The sequence below is a fragment of the Panthera onca genome, chromosome F1, assembly GCF_046562875.1.
Source record: "Panthera onca isolate mPanOnc1 chromosome F1, mPanOnc1 haplotype 2, whole genome shotgun sequence".
NCBI lineage: Eukaryota > Metazoa > Chordata > Mammalia > Carnivora > Felidae > Panthera > Panthera onca.
Genome location: NC_138355.1, coordinates 39312505 through 39329091, shown reverse-complemented (window position 1 = coordinate 39329091; position 16587 = coordinate 39312505). Strand labels below are relative to the sequence as shown.

Genomic DNA, 16587 nt, shown 5'->3' with positions numbered 1-16587 from the left:
TTAAACTTTCATTCATTCAGTAAATTGTTTGAGTACCTCCCATGAAGAAGGCCTTATGCTGGTTATTTGAGTTAAAGCAGTGAGTGTGGCAGGTACTGGGAGGGGGAGAGGTACTGTTCCTGCTAATTTCATGTTTGTATCACTGTTACTTTGCTCTGTACTTTGCATGTACTACAAAGGAGCTGAATATATTTTGTTGAAGGAGATAATGACTTTGTCCTATACTTAGAACAGTTTTTCTGTACTTGAAACATTTTTTTCTATGTGTTTTATACTTTTATTTTTCTGTGCTTAGAGGGGCCATAAAGAAAGCTAGAATTAACAGATACACTTTCTTAGAAATCTAAAAAATAACAGTAAAGTGAATACATAATTGATTTGGCTAAAAGCGTTTCTGAGTCAACTTTCTTGTTAGGTTTTTGTATCTTAAATTATTAGCCAAAGCCATTTGCTGGGTGCTTCTCTGTAAAGAATACTTGTTTATTGGTAAATTTCAACTTGGTAGATTGAAAAGGATAGAGCCTGTACCCCATCTTCCAGATCATCTGAAAGAGGTCAGTGGAGGAGGGTAGGACAAGAGATGCGTAAGGGAATCAGTCCATGAATTACAGAACCATGACTGACACTAGATTCAACTCTGTATACTGAAGAGCTTCTGAAAAGATTAGTGTGAATCAAGTGGATTTTGAAAGGTTAGAGAATATTTAGGTAAATTAGAATATGACAAAATGTGAGCAAATATGGATAAAAATTCTAGAAGATAGAGACAGGCACATTTTCTTGGTAATTTTTCATTTTTACCTAATGAGAATGTAGGGATTAATACAGGACCCTTTAAATAGATTCAGAGGCTTTAACAATAAAACAATGTGAAAATGCTTTATTAATTCCAAAGAACCATGGGAATATAATTTAGTGTTATTGGCGTTTTAGGTTATCTTTTGCTATGTGTAGCATGTTTTGATTTTGCCTCATATACAATGAAGAAATAATTGTTTAGTTGAGTTCAAGACATTTCTTGAGCAGTTACTATATGCCAAATATTATATTAGGTACTACAGATATTATCCGGAAAGAAATGAGAGCCTTCCCCTAAATGAACTTGGGAAGACATGTATTCACTCTTCCTAGAAGTAATTCAGGAAGCAGGACGGTTTGGTAGGAGCAAGAATATTGGAATTGGAAAGTCTTCAGTCTGTATGACCTCAGTTTCCATGTCTGTAGAATGAGACTTGTAATGCCTTTTCTTGCGTGAGGCTTAGATTCAGTAGATACATTTTAAAAACTTTAGTTCTTCCTTCTCCTTTCTGATGGGGAGAAGTTGGACTCAGGAATTAAATAGACCCAGATCTGGAATGAGGCTATGCAGACCGATCTCCTCTGAGTCACTTTCCTTATCTGTAAAAATGTCATAATAATTGTCCTAACTTCATAGATTTGTAATGATTAAATGAGCTGATACATGTTAGGTACCCAGCACGTGATCAAATACTGAGGAAACACAACATAAATGTGAATTTCCTTTCTTTTCGTCCGTGGCCACTCTGAGTGGGAATTTCCAATGGAACAAAGGCCAAGGCCAGTTGTCTTTAGTTAAGTTATATCCCACAGGAATCACATCAGGACCTGAGACACTCAAATACTGGAGCCAGATTCCCTATGGAACATGAAGATAGCATCTTTTGTTAAGTGGCTTTTAATTTATGCCGGAAAAACTGCACATGAAATAGCCATAACTTTAAAATATCTCTGCTAATAAAAACGTGTGTCTGCCTGTAAAAGCACTTCAGTAAAGCTTTGTAAAGTTGCCCGTTTCTTTAAAGTCCAAACATTTGCCCAAATAACCTGCTGCTGTGCTTTCTCCTTTCACCACCAGTTAATCACAATTGCAAATTAAGACTGGGCTGTGTTTTCTATAGCTTAGGAGGCAAAATAGGCTAAATGTTAGCCTTTGTATGGTACTAGTATGCAAATAGAGACTAATCGCGTTTTCACTAATTTAGATATAATAGTAAGTGGTGTGGTTTCCCTGAAGAATTAAGAGTTTTAGATTATAATTTGTTCTTTTTCTAAATAATATGAAGTTAGCAAGTTTCATGGAGTGTGATCTCATCTACTAACTCTTTAAGTGGTAATAGAACCATGCTGAGCCAGACACTTGCGTTACCTTTTTCTAGGCAAAAAATCATGCAAAGCAGGGAATAAAGGAAGTGAAGAGTAAGCTAAAACATAAGGTACGTCATATTCTTTTCATTCTTCCTTGATTCTTGCATTAGTTTGAAGCTCATACTTTACAAATCACATGAGATTTATGTTTTTAATGATGTTTGAAATATGCTTAGCCCTTTGTTCAAGAATGTATTTTTCATAACAAGCCCTCTGGCAACTATCTGCCATTCTGTATGCATCCACTGAATAATCTCTTTATTGTTTGCATATTTTATCACAGAACAACGGAGATCTTCAAAGATGCTTTAACAGGATGTATGTTTTCATAAAGTTGATTGCCTTGATATCACAATTGAAATTCTTGCTTCAAGCTGAGAATTTCTTTAAAAAGATGATCTTTGGTGCAGAATCAAGCCAGGAATGCCATCATTTGGCTTTGTAGGAACTTTCTAACTGTAGCTACTTTAATTTGAAGCATGTTCTTAATTTATAAAAGATTGTGTTTGAAGATATGTATTTGAATCTATGAATATTGCATGTATATGAATATTTATGTGTATGTATATGTGTTTTCAATTTGATTACATATTATATCTTTACAGATTTTGTCAGTTGTTTTGAATATCTACCTTTGAAGAACAAATACTACTTGAAACTTCCATTTTTGTGATGGAGAGTAAATAATAGCTTTTATTCATGTTATTCAAAAGAGATTAATTTAGAAATCATTAATGCATAATATATAAAAGTGCATTTTCTTCTGAAATAGAGTTTTTAAACTTACATTTGAAGCATTATTTTGGTATTTGCATCTGTATCGGATAGTTTGTCTAAAAGTAATAAAAGGAGTATTTTAAAATAATTCCTTGTATATTTCTTCGTGTGTAGGAAAATGAAGAAGATTATGGGACCTGTTCTGGTTCTGTACAATATACACCAGTTTACACATTACACAATGAAAAGGGAGGAAATCTAGAAAAGCGTAAGCTTGCCCAGGTAAGGTTATTTACCCTTATGTCTCCAAATTCTAAAAGTATGTAATTCTGATTCATTCTTTAAGAACGATTTTGGACCCATTAATTTTTTTTTTATCATGTGATATGAAAACCTGCATTTACAGTCAAGATGAGTAGGTGGCATCTGGGCAGGCTGCAAGAGTATTAGGAATCAGTTGTTCCAGATACCAGTCTCTACCTACTTTATTATGTTCTCATAGAGCTCTCCAGTACGGGGACAGAGGCAAGCATGTGATTGTCTTAGAGTGTGAACAGTTTGATGAGGAGGAGGAAATCACAGATTTCTACTATAGAAGTAAAATGAAACTCATACATGGGGATTTTACCATTAAAATAATCTATATAAATTAGAATGTAAAGTAATGTGTCTGGTTTTTCTAAAGTCAGATAATTTGTTTGCTATAAATATTTAAAGCTTCTGCTTATATGCTGATATTATGTAAAGTACCGTCCTGAAGAGGGAAAGTGTTCAGAATTAAAGCTATGCATGTCTCTGATTTTGCCTCATAAGTGTGTTTCTGAAGGTTTAAATGATACAAAATTTGTATACACCAAATCATATTTTAAGTGGCCTTAGAAAACTAGCTTTTAAAAAGAATCCTCAACTGGATTATAGTTCATTTATTCCGGTCACTGAAGTTTACAGACAAGAGAGCTGATAGCCAGAATGGTCACGTCACTTACCCTAAGACTCATAACAAGTTAGTGGCAGAGTGCGATGAGAACCCATCTCCAGTAGTCACTTAGCTTTCCTGGATCTGCGGACGCTGCAGGAGTAGAGATGGCCTTCAAGTGCTTCTACGTGTCATTAGGGATGGAGAAACAGTCAGTGAAGCTGTGTGGAAACTTTCGCCTTTGTAAAGAAAACTTATCCGTGTGATCATTCAGCACCTACTGTGTACCAGTCACTATTCTAGGTGTTCTAGGAGAAACAAAACACATCTCTGCCTTTGTGGGTCCTTTTTTATACCATTCTAAGTGCCTTCTCTATGCTGTATCCATTTATAAGCTTATATTTTTATATATCAGTATTGCTTAATTGCAGCGTATTGATAGTAAATGCTGATCGTATGACTTAAAATAAGCCCTTCAATGAAGTAATAATTCCACAAGCATGGAGACCTTCTCTGGCTACTACTGTTAACTGGAAAACATGTATTGACCTGTAAACTAATGATAGATTTGCAATCAGTAGCTCTATTTTTCTTCCATCACTAGTATGTTCAATCCCTATTGGTTCTCAAGCTTCAGCATCTTAAAAACTTCTGCAAAATGTTTATTGCCTTAACATTGGAGCATTTAGGTTATATTTACTATGGTGGATAGATTTTTGTGTGAAAACCAGTGGGATCTTTGTTACTTATAGGATGCTTTACGATAGAAAGAAAACACTTGAATTAGAGAAACGTCTGTCCTAAATGTTAGTTTTAAGTTAGGAAAACTATCTGTAGCTCCTCATTAAAAATTTTAAATCTTCCTTTCTTTAACATGGCAGCATATTTCTATGATAATTAAATTATAAAATATATTACATATGTATGGTTTTCTGTGTTTTCTGTTAATTCCTAGACAGACAATTTCTGATAGAGAAAACTGTATTAAGGAAGCCTTACAGGATAATAGGTTACATTCATCACATACTTATCCTGAATTGTCATGGCCATCATTTATTATAAAATCATTAACTCAACTATCTGTATTCATCAATAAGCATTTTGTGGTTTTCAGGTGAATATGCTAAATGATGACTCTAACAGGAATTAAGAGAAGTAGGGCTTATTGTTTTAAGAATTATAATATACTTTTCTTACTTGGTTAACAGAAATTTGTTAAACCAAAATGTTTAGATGGATTATGCAGGTGCTGCTAATGTCTGAATAACAATCTTTACTTTTCAAGTGGTCTGAGTTTTAGTCAGTGTGTATTCTCCATATATATACATGTGTTCCATTATGTAAATAGGTGTATATATCCGTGTATATATATTTTAGCAGCCAAATTTATTAAGAGTCCATACTCCCAATCATTTGTACCCAGTAATACTTATCATAATTTAATGTTTTGTCTTTGCTTGTATCCAGGTATAGGAATGTATGTAGCCCTCTGGTAGGACTGGAGCTAGAAAATGGAAAAATCAAGGAAGAATATCAGCCCTCCCTACCCTTTACCTCCTAACCTGCTTCTCTCTATCTCTCCCTGGCTTGTTCTTCTCTCTGCATAGCTGTTCTTTGTGCATTCTGTAGATTGTCTTTCTCAGCTCCTCCATGAGCCTGACATTGAGCTTGCAAGGCCCTTGGTTCAAACAGCTGCTAGGAATGGGCCACAATGCCCACAGCCAATTCCTTCTGGAAGACTGTCAACAGCCCTCTTGGATCCAGCATTAATCCTTGGTTCAGTAACCTTTCGTCGGAAAAGCAAGGAGAATACCATGTTACCAAGGACAGTGGCGAGTAGTAGGGGCAAACAGGAAAAGCAGTTCTCAGAGAAGGGTTTTAAGGACTGTGACAAAATCTCAGAAGAGTTTTGCTATCTCTAGTTGCCGTGTCATCATTTGCCCAAGAGTCCTCTTTGCAAAAAAAGAAATAAAATCTATACTTTTAAGTACCTAGAGGCTGGATTTTTGTATCATAAACCTGCAGCTTAGTAAGTTTAAGGTCAGCCTATGCTAGTGGGTTGCTGTTGCCTCAGCTCTCACATGAGAGTCGAGCCACTTACACAAATGAAAAGACTACAGAGAAAATGAGCTTAGAATACATTGTTTGCATTTGGGGCAAGGAAGTCAGTAGGGACCAGGCATAGTCTACCGCCTTTTCTTTGCGGTCTGATACCACAGAAGGTTCCTTGGTTTACTTTTCAGTAGTAATCCAGTCTCATTGATTTAATAGAAGATATGATCTAGTATATTGTGCAAGAGATAGAAGCTGATACTACAACCATGAAGATACTGTTTTATGATGATTTCCAAATCAGTAAGTAGTCTTAACTCCTGTCTCTCCAAGCACAATAATATTAGGATCTGAGCACATTGAGATTTTCAATTAAATACGTAAGCATTTCTAAGAATAGGCAAATATGGTTAAAGGCAGAATCTAGGTATCAATCAATACATCAGAGACATTATGTTTATTTATGTATGTTCTACTTATATCCAAAAATAAATGGACATTTTACCAAGAATCCTAGAACAAAAGATTAAAATTGTTTAATTTATTTTAAATTTTTTTTAATGTTTATTTATTTTTGAGAGAGAGACTGATTGAGAGTGGGGAGGGGACAGAGAGAGAGAGGGAGACACAGAATCTGAAGCAGGCTCCAGGCTCCCAGCTGTCAGCACAAAGCCCAATGTGGGGCTCGAACTCACAGACCAGACCATGAGATCATGACCTGAGCCAAAGTCGGATGCTGGACCGACTGAGCCACCCTAAAATATATTTAATTTAGGTAAGACTCGAGGCAGAGAGAAAGTTAGTGCAGTAAGAAGCTAAGTCCCATTCCCTTGCTTAGCAGCCAAAATGAAGAGACTAACACACCTACCATGATTCATAATGTACAAGGATTAAAAAAAATTGTTCAGGAGGTATGCAGCCGTTCCAGGAAATGGGACTAGATACTGCAGGTCCACAGATGAAGTCAGTGTCCCGAGAGCTCGCCTCCAGTGGACGTACCCAGGAGAGGTATGTAGGGACAGAAATCTAGTTTTCTTTCTTTGTTCTCTTCTGTGCAGTGTCTATCATTTGGAATACTCAGGCTTAGTAATACCTCTCTCAAAGACAGCTTGGTTTTCTAAGAAAATATTTTTAAAAATAAAGGCTACGAGTAGAAATAAACTTAGAATGCACTTTTTTTTTTTTTCTTTCTCTCAGGCTCACTGAGCTAGAAGAGTAGCATCCCTTTCTCATGTTGGAAATGGCCTCTCACTGAGGAACCGGTGTCTCTGGGCCCCATCGTACCTTTGATTATTCAAATTACCATCCTCTCTTAAAAGACTTGCCATGTGGTGAATTCAGTTACCTACAGAAATGTGATTCAGTAGGACTTCTGGGGTTTGGTGATCTAGATAGCTCTGAGGTCCTTCCTACTGTTTTCCAAACTTCAGTTTTTAGAGTTGAGTAACACCAAAGCACACTAGAGCAGACTTGGAAAACATGAGGAAGAGACAGATCCTTGATGAACAGTGAGGTCATCTGCATGTTTGTGTGAATGATGTGATTACTTTAAAACTCCCAACAATCCAAGCACACTGGGAACTGTTAACCCCATTTTTCAGATTTAGTAACAGCAAAGGGATGAAGACATGTGGCCAAAGTTCTACCAGGTAATAAAGAGCAGAGTAGGGATTGAAAAGCAGACAGACTGATTCTGGAATTTAAGTACCTAACCACTACAGGCCTGCCTTTGTGTTGGGTGGAATGTTTGTGGAGGAGGGGCCCTTAGAGACAAAGGTATGGTGTTGAGAGCCAGAGAGGCTTGACTTTGAAACAACTACTAGCATTTAGCTTTGAGCAAAACACAGTGTTCCTAAGCCTTACTTTCTACATTTGTGCAATAGTAATAACGATACATGTCATTTTGCTAGAATGCTATAGGCATTATTATAGATAATATATATAAAATACCTGCCACATGCCAAGCACTTAATAATTGGCCTCTACCCATTGATGCATATACATATATCTTGAACATCAGGTCTCTTATCGCAATGGCACTGACTTTCTTCTCTCTTGGTAGTAACTGTCCAAAGTCACTAACAATCCTCTAGTTCACTAACTAGACTAGTGGGGACCCTAAATTTGTCCGTCTTCATTCTAAGTAGGGATAACTTCAGATCCTGGTTTATGATTTGAGAAGAAATATACAGCTTATTTTATTGAGAAATCTCTTGATTTCTAAGTTTATAAGACCTCAAGTATCTCATTTTCTTGTCAGTAAAATTATCAAAATAAAGAATGTGAGCTTTATTTATCCTATTCCTTATCTTTTTGAGAAGTTGATCTCAGCTATGTAAAGAACTTTACATTTCCAGTTTCCAGCTGGACATGTATAAATGACACACTTTATTTTCATCTGTTTTTCAAAAGATGAAAATGAGATTATGGTCATTTAAATTCAAGAATGTATTTAAATAAGTGAAAAAATAACGTTTCATAATTTGGGTACTATAGAAAAGAACAAAATCAAAATGTATGTTGTTTTAAGCCTATATGCCATTACTTAGCTTATGTTGGAAATAGATTATGAATCTGCATCTACACCCCAGCAAATAGTAATTTGTGTGCTGGTCTGCTAATTAGTACGGTTACTTCCTGTTTTGTTGATGAGGCTTAAATGAATGTCAAGGGTACAGCCATGAAGATCTCCCAATTAGGCTTCACATTTGTAAAACCCAACCCTTTTCCCTTTTGTGTGAACATGACAGTTCCAACAGCAGCCCCAGCCTAACAGGACTCCAGGGAAAGGATCCTCCTCGGGTTTTATTGAAAACAGGGCCAGTTGGGTCCATGGAGAATACTGCCACCGGTCATGGTGCAGAACAGTTTTCATCTTGACTGCACACTTACCTTCTTTCATCAATTCTATTTTAGAACAAATACTGTACTCTTAGTGAACAACATTTAGACTAATTCTGTCACTGAAAATTATGTTTTAAAACACTTATTTGTAAAAATGTACTGGAATTTTCTAAGAATGAGAAATTCCTTTAATGTGCAAAATTTATATGAATCTAAGATACTGCTCCATTTTTAATAATATTAGCCATTCTTAACTTACTCTGATAATTGTAATGTGTACGTATCTGAGTGTCTGCATAGGACACACACATGCGCGCCCATGCGTGCGCGCGCGCGCACACACACACACACACACACACACCCCAACTAGACTAGTGTACTGCAAGCAGGAGCTTAGCTATATTACAAGTCAACATTAACAGATGGATGGCCCTAAGCAAGCAAAACCACGGCAACAAAATCTAGTGAAAGTGGAGGATTGAAGCTTTTTGTTGTTAAGCCCTATTAAAACCCTGGCACACATACCACTCTTAACTATTTCAGGTCTGAGACAAATAGCAATGCACTCAGATTTATTTTCAACCTGTCTAGTTAACTGTGTAAAAGCAGCGTGAGGAAATATGAATGGAAAATTATTTTTTTCAGTTGTAATATAAAGTAGTGTGCCTGTTGGTAAATACTCACAACGTGGAACATAGTCAACACTTGAACCTAAATATAGTGATTAGAAATAGAGTTATGTTTAATAGTCATAATTTCTACTAATAAACCAAGTACTATTAAACTAGTGATCATTTATTCTGTTTTTAAAATATATTCACATACAGACCAATAGTTTATGGTATGAAGAGCTACCTTTGGAATGCATAAATAAGGAAGATATTTACACCGTAAAATGTGCTCTATGTGATTTTCCATTTTACCCATTATAGAAGGTGATAATGCACACTTCAAAAGAAACTATGCGATCATTTTGAGTCCTTAGGTATTTAATGGTTTATCAATCATCCTAATGGATTTATGGAATATAGCATGACTGCCATGAGTTCATTTTATAATTACAAGTAATACACATTTATATTTAAGGAATGTACATAGAAGTTGTATATACCTTTTTGGCATGTGGAGACTTGCAAGTAAGATATTTCAAAACCACATTTTGGTTGAATGGGGATTTAAAAGAAATTCTAGTATATAAGCATGTTTTAAAATACGAGCGATCAGGTGGTTTACACTTTACAGATAATTCCATATTTTAAAATGTTGCAGATGAAATTACAGTTGCTGTGAAATTTATAAGATTAAAAACTCAGATTCTCTAAATTTAGTTCCTAAGCATAATAAATGATGGGATCATCATACCTAGTAGGATGTGGTGTATAGTATTGTGTTTCTGACACTCTTTTCTTCATTGGAATTCAGTGGACTCTGGGAATAAAATGAATGTAATTAAAGATAGCATTTGTTGCTCAGGTGACATAATAGATTGCAGAAAATGGCACACTTGTTGGGATCTTTGGAAAAATACAGTCCATTCAGTAGCTTTGCTTTATTGGTCAAGAAAGAAATGGCATAGTCATTGTTTGCAGAGGAAAGACACCACTTGCTTCTTCTGACCAAGAAAAAGGTAATTGCAAATCACAGTGAGAAAGATAATTGTGACCTGGGGGGACAGGGAAGAAATGGGTATATGAAGGAGGAGGCCCAGATAATTGGAAAGAATATTTAATGTAAATTTAAAAAAATAATAAAAGTAAGCTTAACCAAATTGTGATAAACAGAAACCCCTTATTTATTTTTTTTTTTTTTTAGCATTTTCTGTGATTTAGCTCAGGATTGAGCCTATTATGATGATCAAACTAAATTGTTGAATTAAAGTGATTAGGGAAATCTATTAGAAAGTTCCAAATGACAAAAATATTTTGAAATAAGTAAATGTGTTTCTATTAAAATATGCCCACCAAAAATACTGCCTAAATGAAAACACATTCTCATAGTCTGTCCCAAAGTCACTCCGACATAGCATGTATTTAGTCTAAGCTATACTAATATCACTAATTTATAAAATTAATCTTTTAAGTCAAATTGGAAAAATAAGGGTACTATATATCTTTAATTTTAAATAAAGTTATTTTTTCCTCTGTTGTTTTCTGTTGAAATAATGTTAATTTCCAACATATCCAATTTGATTATAGTTTAAAATCTGTACCCCACCTCCACCCCCCCCCCCCATTCAGTTATGGATTACAAGAATGCCCTCTAGTGGGCATTATATTATACTTTGATATGTATAATGATAGTTATAGACAAAAAATTTATAAAATTTGCCTTTCAGAATACTCTCTTTTAGAAACACAATAGAATACACATTGAAACATTTGTATTGTCATAAAATTGTTTGGGAACATCATTTTTTCAAAGATATAATCCAAAGCCAGTTCCTTTCAGTAACTGGCTAGGACTTCATTTTTTAAACATTTAGCACTGCTGAATAATATCAAGTATATTAAAAAGAAGTAGTGGAAGATAATTTCACTTATGTGAATATGTTCAGTATGTATTATGAGGTAATCCTAGATTGAAATGTACCTTTTTAATATTATAATTTTACTCTTCAAATTTATTGCCACAATTGACTATGTCATTTATTAGAAAGTCTTGAAATAAAAACAAAGCTACTTGGTTTTCCCTTTAGTAAATATAATGAATAGTACCATTTTAGACTTTACATCAACAATCATGTCACTAATATTTTTCCTCCCTATTTTCTGTTCTATTTAACTTACAGTCCCCCCCCCCCCCATTACTTCTTTAATTGTTTTACGGGCTTTTGGTAAAAATAACAATAGCTCTCTCAGAAGTACCCCATTTTTAATGGACTAATTCTTATGTTCTCCCAGACACCCTGGGATAAAGAAATGATGATGTTCTTCCTGTTTTATATCTAGAACTGCTTTTAAGGTTGGTCAGAGATCAATGTTAGTGTTGATGAAAAGGGAAGCCAGTCTTTTCTTTGTAGGGGTTACTGCTGCTGCCTATTAATGTCCCTCAAGAGAGAAAAATTTCCGGGAATGTCAGTAGATTATAACTACCAGAGTATAATAGACTCTTATTATAATTTGAACTGGATTTGTGTCTACTACACATTATTATATTTCCTGATACAGAACACAAAATATTAGAGCAATACATAAATATCTTAACAAGTTAGCCTGTGCCCTCATGCCAGTTTCAAAATAAGACTACTGTGTTGGACCCTTCTCTGGAAGTTCTTTATGGTGTTTCTAATGTTTGAGAATAAGACTGCCATTTCACAGAAGCCTGTTCCCTCTTTGTGTTTATTGATGTCTTTGATATTTGTAAGATAATGCTTTTGAAACCGAAATACATATAGAGTAATTACAATTTCTGTTAAGATTCTTGCTTCTTGCTGGATTCACACAGAAATGTTTCTGTGTTAAGCCTCTCTCCATACATTTGCATATTTATGCTTATGACATAGTGATATGATAATCTGAAAAATAAAATCAGCTGTAATTATTTTACAATAAAATATTTTAATCTTGGTTATGTACTTTTTGCAAACATAGTTTATTGAAGTGGTTGGAAATAATATTATTTTGTTAGTCATTACTGACTTTTTAATTGTTTATGCCAGCTAGAAAAATCATCTGCACATCATTTAGTGAAAATAACCACATTCTGTTTTACCGAAAATACAGTGGACTTGTCGTGCATTAAGAAACCTTTTTAAATGTTGAAATATTGAAACCCTGTCAGCAAAAGTGAAATTACAAATAGTTTGCCATATATCAAAAATTTATTTATCTGTTTTGCTTTGGGAATAATTTTTAATAGCTGTATACAACTTGTATTTATGCTGATCAACAGTTTCTCAGTACTGAAAAGTTACTGCAAGAGCTTTGTTAAATTTTGCATTTGCAAATATTAAAGAACAGGAAAAATAATAAAACAACATTTTAAATATTTACAGTTAACATAATTACTTTGCATATGTACTGTCCTAAAAAATTGGCTTAAAAGTATTAACAATTCACAATCGTATTGCTTGTAACCACAGATGAGTAATGAGTACTGGTCTTCTCTCCTTCTTTCCATTCATTAACATACTTCAATGAGAGAGAGAGTCCTTTAGAATAGCTGGTACAATGCTGCCATTGGGTAGGTTGTATATAATCTCTAACAATTGAGAAATGATTTCTAAAGTACTGTGTTTCTAGGATGATTTTGATCCAGCATTTTGCCAAACTAAACTAAAGGGAGTCAAAACTTCCTGAAACTCCCTAACATCAGTAACACGAGTCTGTAAAGGATCAGTTCTGATTTCAAATATTCTATCTCTAAAATCTAATATGGAGATTTCTAGTTGAATTCTAGAATAGTCCCCAACTTAATATTAATTCAAATAAGCTTCCACTAATGTAATTAATGGTGCAATATGAACCCAATGGACAGTACCATAATGGAGAGACAATCTACCTCAATTCAACAAAAACTACCTAAATATCTGCTGTGTGCTAGTTTACAGTTTTCAAGGTCATGTACCTCCTCTGAACATTACTAGGTGCAAGGACTACTTTCAAGATCATTTACTTTGTCTTACTGAATTTACAAACTCAGACTTTCCTTCCTTGACCTTTGTATCTATTCTTCCTTTTCACTTCTTAACATCACATTCATGACTAGGTAGAAAGACCCCATGTGGAAGGAAAGATCTTGGGCTTTGGAGTTTAACAAACCTGGACCAGAATACCAGCTTTGCTACTTGCTTGGTATTGGAACTTGAGCAACTTGCCTAACCTCTCTAATCCTCTTAAGCTTCAAATCTATAAAAGGATGATAACTATGTCCACTCCCATAGAGTTACTGTGGAGATTGGAGTTAGTGATAGAATTTGTTTTTCCAACACTCACTAGAAGTTTAATAAATATTAGGTAATATTGTTTCTATTCTGTCTACAACAAGAACTTTCACAAAAATTTAATGAACACCTACTATGTGTTGGGAACAGAAAGAATTAGACCCATGGATAGTATTCCTTAGCTCTTGGATGCCCTATTCTGGTTTTTCTTGTGGTTGTTGTTGCTGCCGCCACTGTTGTTTTTCTTGTTCTCTTTTCTCTTTGTGTTTCAGTTTGGATACTTATTTTAAGTTTGGTAAATGTATAGTGAAATATTTAGCACAGTAAAATTAGTTAACATTTTTCATCTTACAGAATTGCCACTTGTTTTTCTCTAGCAACTTTCAACTATTCACTACAATGTTGTTAACTATAGTCATCATGCTGTTCATCACATTCCCAGAAATTATTCATCTCAAAACTGGCAGTTTGTACCTTTTTGACCAACATCTCATTTCCCCCACTTCCAACCCTTGGCAACTACCCCATCCACTTTCTGTTTCTATGAGCTTGGCTTTTTGAGGTTACACAGATAAGTGGCAGAGTATTTATCTTTCTTTGTCTGACTTATTTCACTTAGCTTAATGTTCTCAAGGTTTATCAGTGTCACAAATAGCAGGTTTTCCTTTTTACTTATGACTCAATAATATCCTATTGTACACATACCACATTTTCTTTATGCATTTATCCATCGATAGACATTTAGGTTGTTTCCATGTCTTGGCTATTGTGATTAATGCTTCAGTGACCATTGAGGCCAGATATCTGAATGAGACAGTGATTTCATTTCCTCCTGATAAATAACCAGAAATGGGATTGCTAAACATGGTAGTTTTATTTTTAATTTCTTGAGGGATCTTCATACGGTTTTCCATAGTGATTACGTCGATTTACAGTCTCACCAACAGTGCACAACATTCTCCACATCCTTGCCAACATTTATTATCTCTTGTCTTTTTCATAATAGCCATTCTAACAGGTGTGAGGTGGTATTTCATTGTGGTTTTGATTTCTATTTCCCTGATGATTAGTGATATTGAGCACATGTTCATGTACTTGATGGCTATCTTTATGTCTTCTTTGTAAAAATGTCTATTCAAGTTTCTGCTCATTTTGATTGGATTATTTGTGGTGTTTCTTTGACTACTGTAGGAATTGCATGAGTTCCTTATGTATTATGCATATTAACCCCTTGTCAGATATATGATTTGCAAATGTTTTCTCACATTCCATGAGAATGGAAGAAATTTTCATTTTGTTGATTGTTCTCATTTTGTTGATTGTTTCTTTTGCTGTGCAGAAGCTTTTTAGTTTGATGTAGCTCCACTCGATTTTTGTTTTTGTTGCACATTTTCTGTGCTTTTGATGTCATATCTAAAAAGTCATTACCAAGACTAATGTTACGGAGCTTTTTCTTGTAGGAGTTTTATGATTTCAGGTCTTATATTTAAGTCCTTAATTCATTTTGAGTTAATTTTTGTTTAAGATGAAATTTTTGCCGTTTTGTTATTTTGCCTGTGAATATCCGATTTTCCCAGCACCCGTTATTGAAGAGACCATCCTTCCACCATTCAGTGTTCTTACCATCCTTATCAAAAATAGTTGACTATATATGTATGGGTTTATTTCTGGACTCTTGATTCTGTTTCATTAGCCTTTATGTCTGCTTTTATACCAGTGCCATACTGGGTTTTTTTAGAGAGTTCACTGTTAGCATATAGAAATGCCAGATTGGTCAATAGAATTGACCTGTTTTAAAGTTCATTCATTTTCTTTTCTTCAGTCTGCTGATGAGCTGATCAAAAGAATTTCTCTCTTATGGTTTTTTTTTTTCTGTCATTTCAATTTGACTCTTTTATATGGATTTCATCTTGCTACTGTCATCTCATCCATTTATGCATCCATCTTTTTCTCCCCTTACCTTTTATGTCTGGTAGTTCTTGAGTACTGGGCCCCTTGTGTGCATCACAAATTGAACTGCCTTGGATTTTGTTGTTGATATCATTACCTGCAGTTGGCTGCTATTATCTTGCGCTTAGAGTGGACTACTACCAGTGAAGTTTCTGGCAGGTTTTTCTTGGTGTTTCTCCATCACCCTTAGCTACATTAGAGCCACATAGGGGATCTCTCCCAATGTTTTTGCCCCTCCTCCAGCAATTAACTTCTGTTGCTGGTTACTTAGTCCTAGCCTTATGGGTTTTATGTGCTCTGGTCCAGCTTCAGCCTTAGCAGGTCTTGTGCCACTGTGCCTCAGATTTGGGGCTTTCTCAACATCCCTCCACTTCCTTTCATGACAGATAAACTTTCTTATTTCTGCGACTGGTCGTGGGCAGTTTGAGGGCTGCCTGCCCCTCCCCACTGGTGATAGATTTCCACTTGTTAACAGAGTAGAGTCCTGTGCCTCTGAGTGTTTCTTGCTCTTCCCTAAAGGAGTTTCTGTTTTTTTCCTTCCCCCAGAATTTTGGGATTGAGTTTGCTGACTGTATGCCATGACTGTATGACTTTTCTTATACATAAATGAATGTTCTTATAAAGTAAGTAGGGCTTCATACATGCCTCCCTGCAGCAGCTTATCACCTCCTGCTTGCCTGTACCCCCAAGGGGAGCTCTTTTCAGTCTCCTGTCTTGCCCCTAGCCTTTCCCTGTAGCACCAGGTAATAGGGTTGCCTGATTTAGCAAACACACGATTTTATCTGTGGAAGAGGGCTTGCGAGTACAATCTCCCCTTGCCTTTGAGACTCCTAACTATTCCAAACTGACATCTTAGCTCATACTTGGTCTTTAAGGCTATTATCTTAGCAGATTTCTTCTCCCCTGCTTATATGCCAGCTACCTCTCTCCTCGTGCTTTGCCTGGAGGAAATAGGTCTTGTGTCTCATCTCTCCTCAGAAGGGCTTGTAACCCTTTGGAATTTGGTTTGCTTGGTTGCCTTACAATTCAGCTCTCTGATAGGTCCAAGAAGAATTAGGAT

The 16587-nt window shown here is 35.3% G+C and overlaps 1 protein-coding gene across 3 annotated transcripts in view; it reads left to right on the top strand.

Moving 5' to 3' along the window:
• Positions 1-16587, top strand: part of DENND1B (DENN domain containing 1B) — a 259688-nt gene that overhangs the window by 222919 nt on the left and 20182 nt on the right. For all 3 annotated transcript variants that reach the window (XM_078440761.2, XM_078440759.2, XM_078440760.2), the window contains 2 exons: positions 2178-2234; positions 3058-3165. In XM_078440761.2, the coding sequence (XP_078296887.1) occupies positions 2178-2234; positions 3058-3165 (165 nt within the window). The remainder of the gene's footprint in view (positions 1-2177; positions 2235-3057; positions 3166-16587) is intronic.